At 36.7% G+C, this 19,954-nt stretch overlaps 1 protein-coding gene across 1 annotated transcript in view; it reads right to left on the bottom strand.

Annotated features, from left to right (window-relative positions):
• The window catches only part of LRP2 (LDL receptor related protein 2), a 113,579-nt gene that overhangs the window by 70,458 nt on the left and 23,167 nt on the right, over positions 1-19,954 (bottom strand). The window contains exons 5-17 of the mRNA XM_088168084.1: positions 14,989-15,099; positions 14,754-14,867; positions 14,169-14,285; positions 13,212-13,355; positions 11,694-11,813; positions 9,882-10,010; positions 8,573-8,742; positions 6,147-6,370; positions 5,163-5,369; positions 3,982-4,184; positions 3,218-3,358; positions 2,098-2,301; positions 1,037-1,229 (exon numbers count right to left, since the gene is read on the bottom strand). Coding sequence (XP_088024210.1) covers positions 1,037-1,229; positions 2,098-2,301; positions 3,218-3,358; positions 3,982-4,184; positions 5,163-5,369; positions 6,147-6,370; positions 8,573-8,742; positions 9,882-10,010; positions 11,694-11,813; positions 13,212-13,355; positions 14,169-14,285; positions 14,754-14,867; positions 14,989-15,099 — 2,077 coding nt within the window. The remainder of the gene's footprint in view (positions 1-1,036; positions 1,230-2,097; positions 2,302-3,217; positions 3,359-3,981; positions 4,185-5,162; positions 5,370-6,146; positions 6,371-8,572; positions 8,743-9,881; positions 10,011-11,693; positions 11,814-13,211; positions 13,356-14,168; positions 14,286-14,753; positions 14,868-14,988; positions 15,100-19,954) is intronic.

Genomic DNA, 19,954 nt, shown 5'->3' with positions numbered 1-19,954 from the left:
ACATAACTTTAAAATATACCATTTCATGTTGTCCCTCTCCTCAGTTGGCAGTGGTACCAACAATTAATATATATCTTGTATACAACTACCAGGATCTTTGGAAGTATTTTGGCCCTTTTGATATAAAAGATCCATAACTTGGTTAAAATTTTAAGATGCTCATGTAATTACTGACAGAGAAATAGAATCAATCAAAAATGCATCTTCCAGCGTGAATACTACCAAGAATTTTTTTTCTGATCCATTTGACTTATGCTTACAGTCAAAGAGTTGAAGTTAATGCTAAATAATTTTATAAAGCAGCAAACAAAAAATGTTGGGATATCCAAGGATCCAGGTTCAACATTATTCTTATGAGACTACTTCCAAAATAGTGTATTTGGTTACTCATGATAAATCAATACCCAAGAATCAAGAAATTCAGTAGTACGACGTTACAAAGCCAAACTATGCTGTCAAAGAAACACTGTCTTGGCACTGGGAAAGAACATAGAGCATGGAATTTGAAAGTAAGCATTTCCATCAAAGAAAAGCAGGGCTTTATTTTGTGTATGGAGTCACATATTGTAAGGTCTGTATCAAATACAGACAGTAGTATCCAGTGTGGTTCAAATAAAGTAATTCAGAGAAATAAACCTACAGAACCAATGTTAGCAATCTGGGAATTGAAAGTATATTAAAAACAATTTAGCAAGTTTCATCTTTCAACTATGAGAAATAGCTTTCTGAACGATAAAAAGAAACCAAGTTCTTTTGCTTTTTTATGAATGAACAGGAGTAAAAGGAAAAAACCATGGTGCTCTTAAAAGAGTTCTTTTGAGTGCTTCTGTCATGTAGAATCTGTCTCACTATGCCCTTTCCTCTGGGTGCTGAATCCTAGGCTGCAATAAAACAAACAAAACTAAGACAAGACAACTGAAAAGAGATGGTATTTTAAAAAGAACAAAAATCCAGAATCAGATGTTAATGTAATCTCACCAGTTCTGTTTAAACCATACATTTGTACATATAGTTTAAAATGAGAACCTAAACTTACCCAATAACAGGATGAACCACTATTGAGCGAGGATTATTTAAATTCTGAACAATAGCTCTCCTAGATTTATCTGCCAGCCTCATCACACTAATGCTCCTGTATCGAGGATCTGTCCAGTAGAGGTTCTTTGAGATCCAGTCAAAAGCCAAATCTTCAACACTTTCCACTCTATTAGCAGTCAATATCTCTCTTCCTAGAATTTACAACACACATAAAGATTGCAGATGTTTAGGAACAGCGGAAATAACATGAGTGCAGTATTCCAGTGGCTCCTCTTGGTACAAATGGTACCTCTGTGCTACTTTATATAATAAAGACCAGTTACCGAGGGGAGGGAGGGGTGTCCTTTGCTCTAGACAAAGGTGTACTGTATGTCCAGGAGCACAACTACAAAAAGAGGGAAAATAAAGACTAACCAAAGGTCAGAGGAAAATTTGTCACTAAGTTTACACTGAGGGTTTTACAAATGAAGGTCAGTAAAGTCACTGCACTAATGACATCTTGCTCAACAGCCAGACTTTACCTACTCTTTGCATTTGGGTCAGCTGCAGTCTACCATTAACCTGACCCCAAGACAACAAGCAAGCACAGACTATATGCTGACATTTGATCATCATTATAAATTGGAGAGAAAAATTCTTTACACTAGCATAAATAGGATTTCCAAAAATCTCACAGAGTTAATTTTCTTTTTCTGTATTACAGTATCATAGCAAACATCCTGCTCTCCAGATAGGGAAATTAAAATAGAAATATGGTTTCATCCTACTGAAAGGCATATTTGTCTGCATAAATAGACTGGTAAGGGCAAAAACTAGTTGGGAGAAGTACTACAAATAGTTCATTCCCAAATACATTCAGCAAGTTTGTCAAACAACAAGAGAATTCAACAAGCTTAATATGAATTGTACAAACATTTTGAGAAACATTTTCCAGGTTATTGGGGTCACACTGAGATTTATCTGTATATCTCACAATGTGACTTTTCACAATTTTTTTAGAAAAATACATATTACAGACTTCTTACCATACTTACTTTCATTCCCAAGCATGATGCTCACCTGAACCATCAGTTTTCTGTTTATAGATCATGTCTTTACTTGTGTCTGAAAAAAAAATTGTGTCATCCTGAGCACAGAAGTCAATTCCAACAAAGTATGATGGGCTCCCTGTTACAGGTATGATCACATCTTCCTGGGTGGAGAGATTGAATGGGATTCCCCGCACTGCCATCTGGGATGAAAACAGCAGGAACTGCCGCACAGCTGTGAAAGGAAAAGTCAGACACAGACTTTACTTATCCATAAAGGGAGACACCTAAGCATTAAGAAAAGCTTTGTTTTATTCTGACAACCAAAAATAGCCTGGAAGTAGAAAAAAGAAGAATGAGAAAATAGGGATTTAAATACTGACAAGACCTAGAGACTGAAGAAGGAAAACAAAACCCAATCCAGAATGTTAGGTGATGTGGTCAAGTATTCCACTTTCATTGTTACTGTGGTCCTAATAAACTTTTAAAGCAAACATTAAACCTATGGAAGCAGAAACCATTTTCTGGACTATTGTCTTTATAATAATCTATAAAAAAATAACTCACAGGCTTTGCAGGGCCACCATAAAACTAGACAATACCTGGGCTAGCCAGAAAAATAAATGGCCAAATATTAAAATTACAGACAACATATATGACATACTTTGTCAGTAGACAGTCATAGTAAACACGCATCACTGACAATTCTGCACTCAAATAGGAAGCAGAATATTGCTGATGGAAACACACAGCTCCAAAACTGAATCTCATATTCTTGCCATGTGTCCAAAGGGGGAAGACCAACCTAATCTGCACACTACTGCACAGGAAAACAGGCTTATATATTCAAAATAATGCAAAATCTGCATATTAGCAAGCATTCATGCTTGATTTCAGGATTAAGAGCTCAGCTGTCTACACATATTCCATATTTAACTCAAAATCCTCATTAAAGGAGGTGAGTTTTAATTGTGGCTTGAAATGAACATCAGCAGAAATGACTACTTTTAAAGCTGTCAAAAAGAGTTGTGGTGAAAAGACAAAAAGTCCTTAGTATATTGAAGCTACTGAAGAGAAGAAAGATGTTCTAGAAACAGCTCAAGAGTTAATGGAGTAGCATTACTTCCAACAATTGTAAGGAATTTTCTTACCAACACAATGTCGTCCATCCACATGTAGGTCAAAGCCCAGGATACACCTACAGCGATAACCTAGGCCATCATTATCTGTTTTGTGGCTGAGAACACAGATCTGTTCACATCCCCCATTATTACTTCCACAAGGATTTCTTACTGGAAAATAATACAGATAGAATTACAACTTCCTCTGTTAACCATATGACATCATTATGTTCATTTTTCAGGATTTTCTTCAACATCCACAGAAATCATGTGCATTATGTGAAAGTTTCATCACATAGAAAACATACCCCACCAGTTCTACTGTGAAATGCACCAAGACCACATCAGAGGTAACCATCATTATGGAATTCAGCTCATATAGAGACACTCAGCACACAGCATTGAGGCCTTAATTTGGGCTATAGTCTTCTGCACATAGAACTACTTCAGAATTATAGCTCACAGAATTAATTGAATACTGGTAGCCTTTTCATTGCATTCATTGCAGTGTTGAGAAAAAATGTCCTAAACACTAATTCTACTCAAACCCACAGGTTTGACTCCACCAAGTATTAGTCTACTTATAAAGCTCTCCCTACTCTTGAATTTGACAGTTCATTAACTACAGGAGCTGGATGAAACAATTGTGTGATAAAAAATCAGCCCAGTTTTGCAATACAAACTTATGTATCACAATTACAGTTCCTTATAGCAAAGTAAAAGTCTCATAATTTTTACCAGTTTTTGGTAACATACTTCCTAGATCTCCCTTCATAATTTACGTATGGTCTTACCAAAGGGCTGCCTGGCAGCATGGTAAACTGTCACTCCATAAGGTCTCAGAGAAGACTGGTAGATCACTTGAGGGTTAGACTCTGAAAATTTGTTAGCTTTCACCACTGCCATTTTGGTCCAATCAGTGAAATAAACATTGTGTTCAAATAAAGTGATTCCGTATGGATGAGGAACCAGTGAGCCTCCATGAGCTACTGTTCTCCTGTTATAAAGACAATTTAAAATTTACCAAATATTACCTAGACAGTAACATTATAAACAGAAGAAAGGATACAGTATTTTTAATTCATTTATTGTGTTTTGTTTCAAGAGAAAAGCTACTAAAATATAAATTTAAAAGATCAAATTAAGTGAAGAGATAAAGCTAAACATACACAATTCGTCAACCTAAAGGAGGAGGAGGCAGTGAAAATACAGGAAAAGTGTTAGCAAATTCCAAGAAAACACAAGCGAGTAAAGATGAGAGGAGAAAAGATACCAACATTAATTTTATAATTTAGTAAGTGAAAAAATACATTGAACAATATACCTGTCAAATGAGAAGACTGATTTTGAAGTCAATACACGGAAGGTATGTTAAAAGGGATACTTTTCCTTGTGTCTGAGTAACTGATACTAATCAGAGATGCAGAGATAAGCAGGCTTTTAAATAACACTACTGTAAGACACAGTCCCATAAAAACTCAAGGACTCCCTTCTTTCTTGCTGTGATTTAGTCTCTCCAGCATCATAACAGGGTGAAGGATGACTTAATTTTTGACAGCTAAGATTTATAAAATGTAAGAAAAGCATTTAATCCCTATCACACAAATTAGTGTTTTGAAGTGGAATATTTCATATAAATTCTTTCACGAAAAAAATGCAAAAGATTATGATGGAAAATAATGAATGCAATTGAAAAATAATAAAAAGCAAATGCTCTAAAAACGTGTACTGTATTGGTGGACTATATAATGTACATTATAAAATAAAGGCAAGAGATATTCAAGGTCAAAAAAGAGCAAAGACTGATGAATTAAAGAATGTCTAGAAGTAGCATCATACCATAGAAACAAAGGTGCATTACATTAATTATGTTGTAATTTTCATCCTTTGTATATCTTGTTTTGTTAGAGAAATCTTTTTTTGCACTAGATACAAAATAATCAGTGTAGCCTCCAAGGAATAATATTTCACCTACCTTTGAAGTCCATCATAAGTTACAGTCTCAATGTAATCAAACCGGCTGTCAACCCAGTAAAGTCTCTTTGACACAATATCCAGAGTTATTCCAGCAGGCCAGCCTAATTTTGTTTTTATCAAATCCTGACGATTTGTGCCATCCATGAAGGCCCTTTCCACTTTAGGATCACCAGACAGACTGTCCCAGTCTGAGAAAAACAAATAACTATAAAGAGATAAAGAAGAAAAAAGGTCATGTTTCCTTGAGATTTTATAAGAAATCTCAGCATTTCACATGGAATTTAAAACCAACACCCTTTCAGAACAGAATTTGTTTCTCAGCTGGCATACTATGAAAATATACTTTATACTTTCTACACAAAAAATAACTTTAATTTTCTTTTATAGAATAAATCCATAAAGAAGCATGCTTTCATCCAAAAGACCTCAGAAATACTAGCTTTCCTTATTAAATCACAGACTTAAGGTTACTGCCAGAAATAAACCAGTGACAAATAGTTGCATCATGAAAGCACTAGTCATGACTACAAGTTGCATGAAATTCCTCTTCCCATTCTCTGAAGATACATGTTTCCATGGCTCACATATATTTCTGAAGCACATGGATTAGGAGACACTAACTCTCCTGCCTTCATTCCATCTCTTTATTTCAGAGAGTGGGAGATCTGGATGGTATCACAACTGAAATCTTTAAGGATAATTCTCCTCTGCAGGGCAATTCCACAGGTCCCATTTTCAGTGCTCCTCATGCACACACAACTCCAGCCATGAAACAGATTCCACACATTATAAATAAATGCATTGCAGAGCCCTCTCATAAATTAAGGTGCAGAATAGGTTAGGAGAGAATGCAAATGTTCAAAATATTTTATATCTGATTCTAAAATGATCACTCTTGCTGTTTCCTAGTTATCTTCATTTTTCATGGGGATAAGGGAATTTCTGATATATCTTTTACCATTATCTGATAAGTATCACTTACCCAACAGTTGGATCAAGTGCTATTCCTCTAGGATTTCCAAGATTTTCAGCAATAAGAGTCACACGGTTTGTTCCATCCAAGTTAACCATATCTATTCTGTTCACACTGGTCTCGACCACATATAGTTTATTGTTAACCCAATCCACTGCTAGATTTTCAGGTGTGTCAACTGAAATATTTAAAACTTCTTGGAAATCAGAGCCATCAATGTTAATAGAAAAAACCTGAAAACAATACAAACATTGTCAGTCCCCACATGATGTTTTGCTAATCTCAACTCATGATATTTGTCTTTTATCATCACATTGATTACCAACCCACAACTGGCCACCAGATACAAGCAACTTGTCCTCTAAGTTATTCCTTAGGTTAGGATTTTTGCAAAATTCTGAAAAACAATGCAAAAATTGCAGGAGGGTTGCCTTCAATTAGCAACCTAGCATTTCTGCAAAATGGACAAGATTACAGACTAAAATAGTCTTGTCCTTTAGCAAGTGGTTGAAAAAAAAAAAGAGGAAAGTGCATTTGCTTTCATGGAATCTAGCAAAACCCAGTATTTTTATTGATTGAAAACAAATGCTCATGCTTTGCTAAAGCTCTCAACAGTGGCCAGAAACAAGAAGGGAGCTCTTACTGCAGCTATCACTAAGGGGAAATAGCAAAATGAAGAAATTAGGGAAAGCTGTCCATCCTCACAGAAAGGAGGTCTCAGCTTGTGGTCCCCTTTATCTAAGGTTAATTTTAACATCATCCTGCTCAAGAAGAATAATGTTTTTTACAAGCAAGTTCTGAGCTACGTGAAATAAACAGTCCAAACACAGTAATTTTACATATATAGTTATCATGTGATTATAACACTGGGTAATATGAAAAGGTAGAATTTTTTAATTTTTTTTTTAACAATGGCATTAGATTTGGAATGCATTTAAATGAAAATACAGATTACCAAGTACTTATATGCAAGAAAAATATGAAGAAAAATAAGAGTTGAAAAAGTTGTATCATTTGAAATATTCTTCAGTTCCAAGTAACAATAATCAAGATAACCAGTGAACTGTCTACTCTGGTCTTTGGAAACCCTGTTGATGAAAGAGCTTATGGGCATTAGGTTATCTGGCAGTACACTAAATGAGATAAAGATGACACAAAACACAATCCACAATTTTCTGCTTTAGTTTACGTCTTACTCTTAAAAAAAGAGAAAAAAAAAGACAAAAAAATGCCCCAGTAATACCATTATTTTGGAAATAGTCATCATTTAAGAAAATTCTAAATGCAAATGTTTTAATCTGGACATTCTAGCTAGGACTTAATTAATTAATTAATTAGATTAAACTATATTGGGCGGATAAAAAGACAGTCCTGGCCACCTGGGGCATGCAGCAAAACCCCCCATATTATCTTTTATTTATACCTATTACAAAGACAGAATAAATCTCCTGTCTCATAAAAGTGCAGATTTGACCCTGACTACATTCAGCCATTGACAAAGCAAATGCAGCAATAGGAATCTACTGCAGCCATAATAAAAATGCCAGAACTGTGACCAAGTCAAAAACTCTGCATACAAATCTTGTCCTACTTGACAGCCATGCAGTGAATGTTCTTTCTACAGAACCAGCATGGAACTGTGGTAAGAACTATAGTTTTTATTACATGTCTTATGTGTGGATTCAGAGTGATGACAGTGACACCAAATTGATCCATCAGTGGTATTTGCAGGAACCAGGTCATAGATTCTCCTTCACTCTGCATAATGATCAATGTGAGAACAAAGATTATGAAGTTCCAGCATTTGACCTAAGACTTTCTTTGATTTCCTTAAGTTATGCACAGAAAAAAATAAGAAGGCTGCCATCCAACTTCCACAAGAGTCTTCTGACAGTTTTTTTTAATTACTTTGCTCTACTGTATCTTCAAGCTAAAATAATTACTCCTAAAAAAAAAAAAAAGTAACACAATATTGGCTCATTACACAAAATACTGTCAATATTTGTTATTCAAGCTCAATTACAGTGCCATTTGAAGTATATGAAGAAATCTGATTTTTATCATCTTGGAAGGCACACAGCTTTTATATTTTAAATGATCATGTTTCAAAAATTACCAAGAAAAATTTGCTCCGTTTTGAAAGAATGTCTACTATTTCTCTTAATTAGTTTTTTGGACTCAGTCTCAAGTAAAATTAAAAGTTGCTCAAGACATTCCCATATAATAGGATTCTTTGTTTAATATGTCACATGTAATAGTATAGTGGAAAAATGCAGTCATTAACATAAAACATTTCAAGGAGCTTTTTTGTTAGAAAACAAAAAATACAGCCAGCTTTGGCTCTCAAAAATGAGGGCCTATCAACACACTCTACCTCTTGCAGTTCTCTACTTCCAGGTACACAGAAATACATTCTTCTTGAAATTTCTACCAACCTTATCTTGCACTGTGTCTGTCCAAAAGATTCTGCGCAGGTAGAAGTGAAAATCCACTCCAACTGCAATGCCACGATTCTGTGACTGCACCAAAGTACGCAAATTTCTTCCATAGAGATCTCCAATCAGTAAATCACGGCCATTGGAAAAAATAATCGATGCAACACCAGCTGAAAGCAGGAGTGACAGAGATATGATTACTCTGCAGGCAAGATATTTTGCAAAGGGGCCTTGCAATATATACATACTGGTTCATACATACTGGACACAAAGTTTTAAATGGATGCTCAGACTACAACCTGAAATGCTTCTATGTGAGTACTAACTTGCTGTGATTTGCCTTTGGTTTGTACACTTCAAGCAAATGAGGCAGGAACAGCCCTACCAGGTACAACTTTTATAAAATCCCTGTGCAAACACCGAAAGACTATTTCTATTAAAGGTAAAATGAATCCAGTGAAACTGACTTATAGCAGGTACTAAATTGTCCCACTTATAAGCGAGAAATACTTAGAAAACTGTGAGCTGAAAACTGGTCTGCAGATGCGGCTGAAGAAAGAAGGGGGAGGGAACTGAGCAGCTCTTGCTTTTCTAAGAAACAAGAGTGCTAATCAGCTATGCCAAGCAGGAACTCCCATTCCCACTGATTCTCTGCAGGCAGGAACACCTGCCTTACACAAAAGCCTGTTAAGGACATTACATCTCCACAAAGCCGAGTTTCATGGGGCCTGCTTTCAGAACTGAGAAGAAGGTCAGGAGCAGCAGCCTACAGTTGATGAGGAACTGTGCTCTGAGAGACAAGTTTTCTTCAGAGTTCAGACTCTGGGACATTCAAAGCCAAGAGCATGGCTTCTCTCACAGGGTAGTGTTTGATCTCACCATTCAGCAAAACCATCTTCTGGCACAGTTCTAGAAAAAATGAGGTTTCATGATTTCTTGACAACTCTAAGTTCCATAGAGAGCATGACAGAAAACTGTCTCTCACAGAAACAAGAATTTTTTTGTTCAGGAGTGCTCTGGCAATAACCTCCCAACTCTGCAGAAGTCAGAAACGCTGAAAAAGCAATGGAGTCTAAAAGACATTTGTTGACTAGAGGAGAAGCAGCCGTGATGAGGCAATCAACACCAACCGACACATGCCAGCAGATACAGAAATCTGACATTTGCTGATATTCTGAAAGCTGTCCTGAGCATAAGTCCTTAAGGGCAGAGTTAAAATCAAACAAAGCTGTGTGGCACAGACATGAAAACTACCCCATTTTACCTAGCTCTATCTATTTGCTCAACAAGACACTTAAAGTGCACTAACCTGAAGTGTTGGCCCGACAATGCCGGTGATGCTCTAGGAAATAACCTTCCACACAGTGGCACTGGTGATGTCCCACACGGTCTTCACACAGCTGGTCACAGACACCCCACATCTGACAGTCATCAAAATCTAACAAGTGAATAAGGCATATTTATAAAAAACGCTTTGTATAAAATTTATGTCGTAATTAAGAAGCTTCAAGTTTGTCCTCTGCTTGCTTTATATCTATTTACAAAACTACAGCATGAAGAAAGAGGGTTTGCATGTTTTTCCACAGCATTTGTTTTGTATTTATGGAAAACAAAAAGCCTGTGTTTCCTGCCCAAGGACCTACCTGCACTTCTGCTCCCCCCTGAAAAAATACTAACCAACCAACCAACCAACCAAAAAAATCTAAACCACACCTGCCAGGAGAAAGGAAAAATCATTTGAAGTGATGTCATTGTCTACTTTCCACAATACAGAATATGTCTATGAAGTATTTTTCCTACTATACATCTCTACACTTGGCACACACAAAGAATTGGTTGGATTTAAGCCCACTCTGAAGGTGAGCCCCACCTTTATTTTAGTGCAGTGCTTAAGCCTTTAAGTCCTACTTGAAGGCAGTTTTTATTAGCTCAGATTTAGTACCATGCTAACAGGTATCTGATATGCAATTAAAAGCTGTCTGTGCACCAGAACCAGCAAGAAAAAGTTCCTTTAGCATGCAAAATACCATATAGGTAGAGTACTGGATCTGGAACAATACAGTACTGACTGTCAGCCATTCCTTCATGCCAGGTTTTGCTCCGACCACAAATATATGCCTAAATTTCAGCAAACCAAAATACATTGACTCAGATTTTACAAGCCTAGCTGGTAACTAGGTTTACAGGGCAGTCAAAAAACAACAGAAGACTCACTGAGACTGCACCAGGTTTGGGAATATGTCCTTCATGTATTTCCCACAAAAGCGTGAAAAATTGGATGAAATTTTGTGCCTTATTTCTCTGTCTCTACAAAGAGCAACCATTCTGCCATTGCAGCTCATACAGCCTTAGGCCACCCAGCATTCTCAAAAATATAAAAATCTCATTAGACACTGAGCATCTAAAATACTTTTAATAGCACAAACATATAGCTTGGGTTGAAAACTCATAGCTGATATTTACCCCTTTTCTTTTATTAGACAGTGCTAACTTTCATGATTCTGAAGTTACTCAATTGCCAGCTACTGAGATAAATCACTTGTGCTACCAGGTTAAGCAGCTTTACAGTTACCTTTGCATTCTTTTTCATGCAAATATTCTTTTTCATGTAAAGTAAGTATATACTGAAACACCACAGAAGACAAAACCTTTCCATAGTGCAAATACAAAACATCCATTTTATTTTCAAGTATATTGTTCTGCTGCCTTCATATACAGCCACTTTCCAAAAGTAACAAACAATTCAACATCATTGACTGCTTTTCCAGGCATGCAACACACATCACTGAGGCAGAAACAAACTCTATGTAAACACTTAAAGACCAGTAAAAACTTTTGATAACAAACCAGTCATCCAGCAGTACATATTTTTAAACCTAATCATGCTGTCACTATCTCTTTAGGTCAAAATGAAAGAGGTCTTTATGATATCTCTCTGGTTTGTTTCTGTGTCACCATGCTGCCATTGTGCTACTAAAATTTTCACATTTGCTGACTCCTGAGATTTTCTATTTGCCAGTACATCCACCCAAATCGAACCAACTTGCCTTCCTGGAATCCAAACTTTCCCAATGGGTTGTGAGAAGGTACTGGATATCTGTGAACCCTGGACTTTACTCACCAATACAAGTACGGCTGTCATTGCCACTTATTGTATATCCTGCAGGGCAATAGCACATCCCTCCTGATGGAGAGGAGTGACAGCGATACTGGCAGCTCAGCGCAGCACAGCGTGACACGTCTGAAAGCAAAGAAAGTATTTCAGAAACACACCTATTACCAGTAAAACAGCTTTCTGCCTTATTAAGAGTTACAAAGCTGAAGTCTTTTCTATGGTGAGCCTTCAATTTCAAGTACAGCTTCTTAAAATTAATCTGCAGAGAAAATCATGTACAAAGTTCCATAAAATCACATACATGTACATACCTGCAAGCAAGGGCACAGAATACAGAAGGGAAGCTACTGTTTTTAATAGGTTTTTAGAACAGTGTTAAAGGATAAGCATCAATCTTATCTGTACCACCAATGGTAAGTGCTGGGTAAAAAGGTGATCAAGGAAGCCATCTGCAATGCACCAAAACTTTCCCTGGTTCCACAAGACCTACTTGTGAGCAATATATCCTTGAGCTCCATCTATTGGCACATAACCTCATCATTTACTTTTGTATGTGAAAAACCCCTACTGTCTTATATTAGGAAGAATATCTGTATTATTCCTATGTATTAGAATATACTGTTTGCATTCTGTTCATGGACAAATACATACTTTATCCTTTTCTTCTCTCTCTGTCTCTCTTTTTTTCCTTCACTACTTCTCCTTTTCCTTCTACTACTATTTAATAAACAATTCACAGACAGGTGAATAAGTTATGATTACAAAACACTTGACAAAGGAGGAGTTGAAAGTCAGCATCTTCCTTTTCCTCAATTTCTTCTGTTAAATGCCTTGCTTTGCAGTTCATATCTGCCATAACTACCAAACCACTCAGAAAAGAAAGAGGTGGTTTTTTACAATAAGATTTTATCTCCTCCTATTTTTTCTGCCCTCCTATTCCAAAAGGCATGATTTTCCTAGAAATTAAAATATACCAGTCCTTGTCTTCAGAAGATTTGGTATTTGTAGCATTAGAGTGAAATTAACAGGAACTATGCATGCTCATTGCCTTCAACAGAAAAAATGCAGTGTACCACTAACTGGAGAAACAGATATCCCAGGTAAAAATATATTTTTTTAAATCCTAATCTTTATAGTGATTTAGTCAAAGCTTAGGATATACTGATTCAGTGCTGTGTTCTGATCAGCACAAATCATTACTTCTTACGTACACAAAGGGACAAACAGATATATAAACAAAGAAGGTCTATAGCACACCTTTCCCTGACTTTAAGAACATATTTTAGGGTATGGAGAGCAAGTTAAAGTCCTTATTTGTGAAATTTCATGTACAAATTTTTAAAAATAAATGGTTTCTTTGCAGCATATATATGCCTCTTTCAGATCGTGCAGTCAAAACAGTGCCAATGAAAATAGTGAGCTTCCAAAATTTCAGTATTGTTTAGGAGACAAAAGGTGAATGTAAAAAGATGTCAATGCTGATGTTTCTGCTATTCTGTGTATGTTTTTCATTCTAATACATACTGCAGTGTCTGCCTGCAGTGATGTTAGTTTCATCTTCTCCTTCAGGGCAGTCTGCAGTTCCATCACACACTTTCCCAATTGGAATGCAATGCCCTGATCCAGGGCAGGCCCACTCTCCTGGGTAGCATTCATGGCGACCACTTTCTATGGAAAAGAAAAACAAGAATAATGAAGAGTATGTTTCAAATACTAAAATTTCTTCTCTAACAGCTTCCCAAAGCATCTCTATAATTCAATATCCAGTTTCTGTTTCTTGCACACAGCTGGGAAAGACTATAAAGAAACACTATGTATTTACTTGTCATGCTTTCTTTTACATTCAAACTGCAATGCCAACGATACTTGGGTAGATGACACATGAAACCCTTTAGTTTTCTGTTTTGTTAGAAATAGTAACACCATTTAGCTTTAAACTAACCAGTGCACCAGAAATGGAACTATAGTTTTGTGGTTTCAAAACACATAAATGCTGTATGGATAAAGAGAATAATGTTCATAATAGAAAAGGCCAATGAAAAAGAAATCTCATTCACACTTTCATTCATTAAAGCTGTTATTTCTCACATGATAAATCCTGGCAGGATCTGAGTTAATTTCATTTTGAATCAATTGATTTTGGTTATTAGAAATCTCATGTGTCTTAACAGATGACCTGAAAAATCTCCACTGGCAGAAAAACCAAAACAAAATATAAAAGAGAATATATAAAAGAAAAAATATATATATTGCTATGTGCTAAACTTAGTTTGCATCATACTCAGTGTCACAATAATTTTCATGCACACAACCACAAAAATATTGCCAAAGTTAAAAAAGAAATAAAAATGAAGGTGGAATTCTAAAGTTTTAAAATAAATTAAATTTTTTCAGAATATCTTGACTGGTCTAAATTTCATAGATGTAGCTTAGTGTCATCTCCCTCTGAAAATACCATTGGAAGTTAGCAATAGTACTTACCACATCCCCTTTCATCTTCATTGTCTTCACAATCATCGTCTCCATCACAAATCCAGCTCTGATGAATGCAACGGCCACTTGGGCAAGTGAAGAAGTTGCCTCTGCAAGTTGCATAAGCTACGGAAAGAAACGTAAGAAAATCTAACTGCTCTAAGTGGCTAAAAGGTTAAGAATAATAAGATTGTCTCATATATGATCATTTATTATATCTCCTAAAAATTTAGGCAATTCCATATTTTGTATATATTGCAAACACTACTGGTTTCTTCTAATTTAGGTATGAATTACCTTTGGCTCATGCTGAAATTAAGAATTTGACAACAACATAAGTGTAACTATATGTATTAAGAATGAGACTCACTCAATCCAGCAAATTCAAATACTAACAACATTGGAATTTGGCGGCAAAGACAAAGTCTATCAAAGTAGCAAAGCAATTTTCACCTTCCTATACAAAAGAATACTTGTAGAACAGTGATTAGCTTTTGATGGCTGTACAGCCAAGCAATCTGGTTCCTGCCATCTGCTTGAACCAGGTCTCAGTAAACAGTTAAAGACTGTGGGGGAAAAAAAGAAACATCATACTGCAAGAGTTTTCATCACTCCTATCTCCACAGTCATCATCGTGGTCACAGATAAAGGCTCGCGGGATGCACTCTCCGTTAGCACACTGGAACTGATTACTGGTACATCCACGTGCTGAAAAAGATTTTAGCACAGAAACACATACAGAAAATCTGTCAGAAAACCCCAGTGTTTAACTCTAAAAGAAGGTGTAGAAAGCAAATTTGTTTGGGATCACTCTGCACAGGGGACTTACTGCAGTTAGCTTCATCGGAAGAATCTCTGCAATCAACTTTGCCATCACATCGCTGGCTTGCATTAAAACATGCTCCATTTGCACAGGATAACTGTTCACATCTTGGGTAGTCTGAAATAAAAAATTCTTTATATTAGCATGAAATTAGACTATAATGGGTCATATCCACCTAGTGTTAACAGAATATCTTGGTTTAAAGGAAGAAGCAGTACAATACTCCATTACTGGTAGTCCGACACCAGTAATCCATTTACAGTATACTGTCTTCTCCAACAGATATTAAAGAATATCCTCTAGATGGATGCTACAAAACCTTGCAAGCAACAAGAGAAAAATTAAATGCCTTCACACACCCCAAAAAGATTTGCAACCCAAACAGTTTACAGTATGATAGAAAGCAATGGAACATAAATGGAGAGCAAGTCCTGAACATTTGTTTTATTTATACCTCAGGTTTACACTATCCTGATCTTAATTAAAGTGTTTAGATAGCAATGGATTTCCTGAAATTTACAGCTCCTAGGTCCTCCTAAAGTGTCTTGAGTTCTCAAACTCAGAGACCTCAGGTTTTTATGGTTTTGTTCCAATTAAGCCAAGGATATTAAATTTCCATGTTCCATGAACAACGATAGAACTGCTGGTTTTCATTACTTTCTTACCCCTTCACAAAAGAAAAGACTCTCAGTCACATTTTCATTCATACCCTTGGAATCCAAAACATGGGTTATAAAACTGCTTCAAGCAGATACCAAGAAACCTGCAATTTTTCCAGATAGTGGCAAACTGTTTTGTTTGATTCTGCTGTTCTGTGTGTTATCACATTCCCACAAAACTTCAATTACCTATGGAATTGGCTTATATGATTTTAACTGTTAAATTGTTAAAATGACAGGATAATGTTCATGTTAGCCACAAGTCTAGCCAGACTACCTCCCCAGCTGATTCATTTACATTTCATTTGTTTTCACTGCAGTTAATATAAGGTAGCAACCTGCACATAGGAACAATGTGTGCCTAATTGAAGAAGAGTAGTTGCAGATTAGCAGGGTTCCAGCTACAGCATTACTGCCTGTGGCCTTCCAGTGACAGCTCCCAATCTTCCATTCTGAATGTCTGACAATGCCAACATGTGCCCTAAGCATTCTCTGATCCCACTTCTCAACCAATCACCTTTCTAATACATGCTTTTCTTGCTTCAGTTAGGCTTAGAGGAAATTCATAATGCTTTGGAAATAACAGGGGTTTTGAAGTGTTAGCTCTGCCTGCAGAAAGGACTAAAGAAAGGCCTGACCTGGGGCCAAGTTTTAAGTTCACCATGGAATTAATGCTTCTTCCCTGTCTGAAAGCAGAGAAGCCATGAGAGGGAAGAACCATCAGGAGTTCTGCCCAGCAGAAACAGCTATGGCGGTAGACTCTACTATAGGTCTGATGGAAGAAAAGAAAGAAAACATGGTATGTGCTTGTAAATGCACTGAAGTAGAAAAGCTTCCATGGGATATATAAAGAATAGTTTTAAAATTTTCCTCATTTTTCTTCATATCCCCCAGAAATACCTCCAGTAATGTTCCAAACTGTTTCCAATGGACTGATGACAAGCAAATAAACAACTGAACCCATTGCCTTGCACTGCCTGTTCCTTTAAGAATGTCCAGGCAGACTAAGAATCCAGCCAAGTAATAAGATTTTCTCAAGCTTACAAGAAGGGAAACTTTACCAAAGTATTCTCTTCAGCAGCAAACCTGGAAATATCCTCAGCATAGCAAAATCTTTATTATATTATAAAATCTAGTGCATTGTATAAACAGTCACTACAAAAAAATACCAAGAAGAGTCATAAGTAAAGATGTTTTGAAGATACTTCAAAATATACATTCTGACTAAACTGGTGTTTTACTAGAATGTGAACAAATGCTTCTTTTTTCTTATTCTCTTTTCAAAACTGTGTGCAGATTCTTTATTTTAATTGTACTTGCAAAAGTAAGAACATTCTTTGAAAAACCTAATGGAGATTAATTTAATTTTTAACTCTACAGGTAATCCCATTTCCAACCCCTTATCAAAAGACCAAGGTTTGTAAATTATATTTCTGATTACAGCCTGATTACTGATCTGAAAGATATTTTTCATGGCATTCTGCATTGCAGATGGTACTCTTTGCACCTTAAGCATATTATTTTAATAAATTGGTTTTAATTATTTGGGGCATTAAGAACTAAGCCTCATGAAAATTGGTAAGGCTGTGAGCTACACCAAAGGCTGGAGCCAATGCACTGCATGGTTTAGGAGCATCTGTGCCATCAAGACACCTCCTCAGTACCTGGGTTAGTTTTATGTGTGGAGAAGTAAAGGTAAAAGAATCAAGGAAGAAATGTTGGCTTCTGTGAGGGCTCAATGCTGAGAGAACAAAGGAAGCCAATACTAGGATATCTGAATGATATCTAGGAATGACTGTCCTTACAATTGCAAAAACCCTGAGACTTAAACTCCCTATCTTTCTCTCCAAAATTTAGAAAACATAAGACATGAGCTTAGTTCTTCTACTCCTATCACCAAATGAGGACCTCTTAAAAGGAAAAGAATAATCTGAACCTTGGCAGCAAGAGGGGAGGAATGGGATTATTTCTTTAAACTGGAAGACCTGTATAATCCAGATTAATAAAAAGCCCTCCAGCAAATGAAGTTGGAAAGTGAGTATCACAAAATTTTAAATTTAAGTGGAAAGGTCTTATATCAGTCACTGCATTTGGGGCTTGCAAAATAAATATTTCCTAGCTTTTATTTGAATTTTTATTTAAACTAAGATTTCTCTGTACACACCTGATCCAAGATTACTGCATTTGCATAAAATCCCACAGCTGTGCAAGAGCTGATAACAGTCAGAGAAATTGATCATACTGTCTCTGTTGTAGGGGGTATATGGAAAAAGTGTCAATGCTCTGTGAATGACTTGAAGGGGTTCTCTTCCAGGCAATGGAACTTTTTGTTCTTTCTACGTTGCTGACAAATGGGCTAGAAAGAGTGAAAAAGGAAGAATAAGGTTCTGAGTTAAAAAGACAACGAGGTAGGTAGCTTGCACCTGAGGAGGTCTGAGAATACAGCTGTACAAGAGAGTGAAAGGAGACAATATGATGAACACAACATTAAGAGAAAAGTGAAGGGACAGAAAAAAATATAAGCACTGTTTTATTTCCCCTTGTTTTGAATGGTCAATAGCCTCCAACATAAATACTGTTTCCTTTACCTTCTCCTCCCAAAAACCTGTGGCTAATTTTACAGAAAACTAAAAAGAATAAATGTTCCCACAGTCATGACAATTCCTAGAAGATAATATGGGCTTTGTGAAAGTCGGGGGAATGTTCTTCACCTATGTCCATTCCAGTGCTCAGGAAGAAAGGGAGCTCTTCTTTCTCTCCCCTCCCCTCAGGCATTTTCTTAGCCAAAATACTTCTACACAATCTGTCTCCCTGATGCATGCCAACGCTTCAGTTGCAAAATATAAATAACTGGCAAACACCAGCACAAATGACAGATGAAGCACCTTGCTCCCTGTAACTGTTTTGGGGCAACTGTTGCAAACATATTTAAATGGCATCTTTCAAAGGACACGTATTTGAAACCTACGTCACAGGATGTTTGAAACCTATGTCACAGGAATTGCTAAACCTACATTATTCTGCTCTCTGCCTAACACTTTTGTTTTGCAAACTGGAAATAAACCCATAAAAAACAGCTACAGGAAATAGTTGCAACCAGTATTTGATTCAACACAAGCTGATTTCTGTCACACAGTCAGCAGTATAAGCTTGCATAACCCTAACCCATGTTACAAGGGTAGAAATAAAAGGAAAATAAAAAGGGCAATTTCCTACTAACAAGTGTCTTTTATTGCAACATGCAAAAACATTTTACAAAATAAAGTTAATTAAACTGTTTGATTCACTGCCATGAGTCACCACCTCACAGTGGTCAAAGCATTGCCCAGACAGCTCACAGCCTACCAGAGACGCCAGGAGGGAGACTGACTCTGAGCCCAAGAGTCCTATGAGCTACATGATACCAGGCAGAGTTCAGAGTAGAGATGCTTTCAGAGCTGGCAGACAGATAGACCAGACCCTCATTCTGGGCCTTAATTCCTGATTTTGATCCCTGAAACTCTAGCCTTTGGCTGCCTGCCTTAGATTGCCCCAGTTCTGCTACTTCCCTGTCCCAAACTCTTCCTGGTGGAGATACTTCCTTCTGCCTGAACTTCTTCCTCGTCCTATAGCTGCTACTTGTAATTTGTCCAACATCCAGAATATTAGTCTCTGACTAATACTCTCTTCTTTCTTGGACTACATCCCTTATGATCTCTTCAGTTCTTGATCTTTGTTCACTTTCACCCTGTACTCTGCAAATTAATCCCAGAGCTGGCTGCCCACTTCCTGACCACAACAGCTATTTAGCATAGCAAACAAGAGACAGGAATCCACAGTTAGGCAGCTGACCTATGGCAGCAACTCAACATCAAAATTAGAATCAAAAATCCAGTGTATCTTGGCCCACACCTGGCCCCACTAGCTTCGAACAGCATGTCTTTAATGCACTGCCCCTTTCTCCCTCACAGCCTCAGCACAGTGCTCAGAGCAGCATCCAGAAAGGTTATTCTGCCACAGCAAAGCAAAATGGACATGGCTGGGATTTTCATTTTTCAACTATGAAGCTGAGGCAGGAGAGAGAAATTTATCTTAACTGAAAGAAATAATGTAACAGAAAAATTTCACCAGTATTGGCTGCCTACTCCCAAAAAGCATTTGCTACCCCGAATAATCTGCCATTTCATTCTATGTTTCTAAAGTGTTAAAATTAAAGTATTTGCTAGCTGCTGACTATTAAAAAAAGCTAGAAAACAGCCTGATAGGTATATTTAAAAAAATTAAAAGCCATAAATTTATGAAATCAAAACAGCTTCAGTGCACTAATTGTATGA

This window comes from Sturnus vulgaris, chromosome 7, assembly GCF_052056855.1.
Source record: "Sturnus vulgaris isolate bStuVul1 chromosome 7, bStuVul1.hap1, whole genome shotgun sequence".
NCBI lineage: Eukaryota > Metazoa > Chordata > Aves > Passeriformes > Sturnidae > Sturnus > Sturnus vulgaris.
The sequence above is the reverse complement of the archived record's forward strand: the minus strand, read 5'-3'. Positions and strand labels throughout refer to the sequence as shown.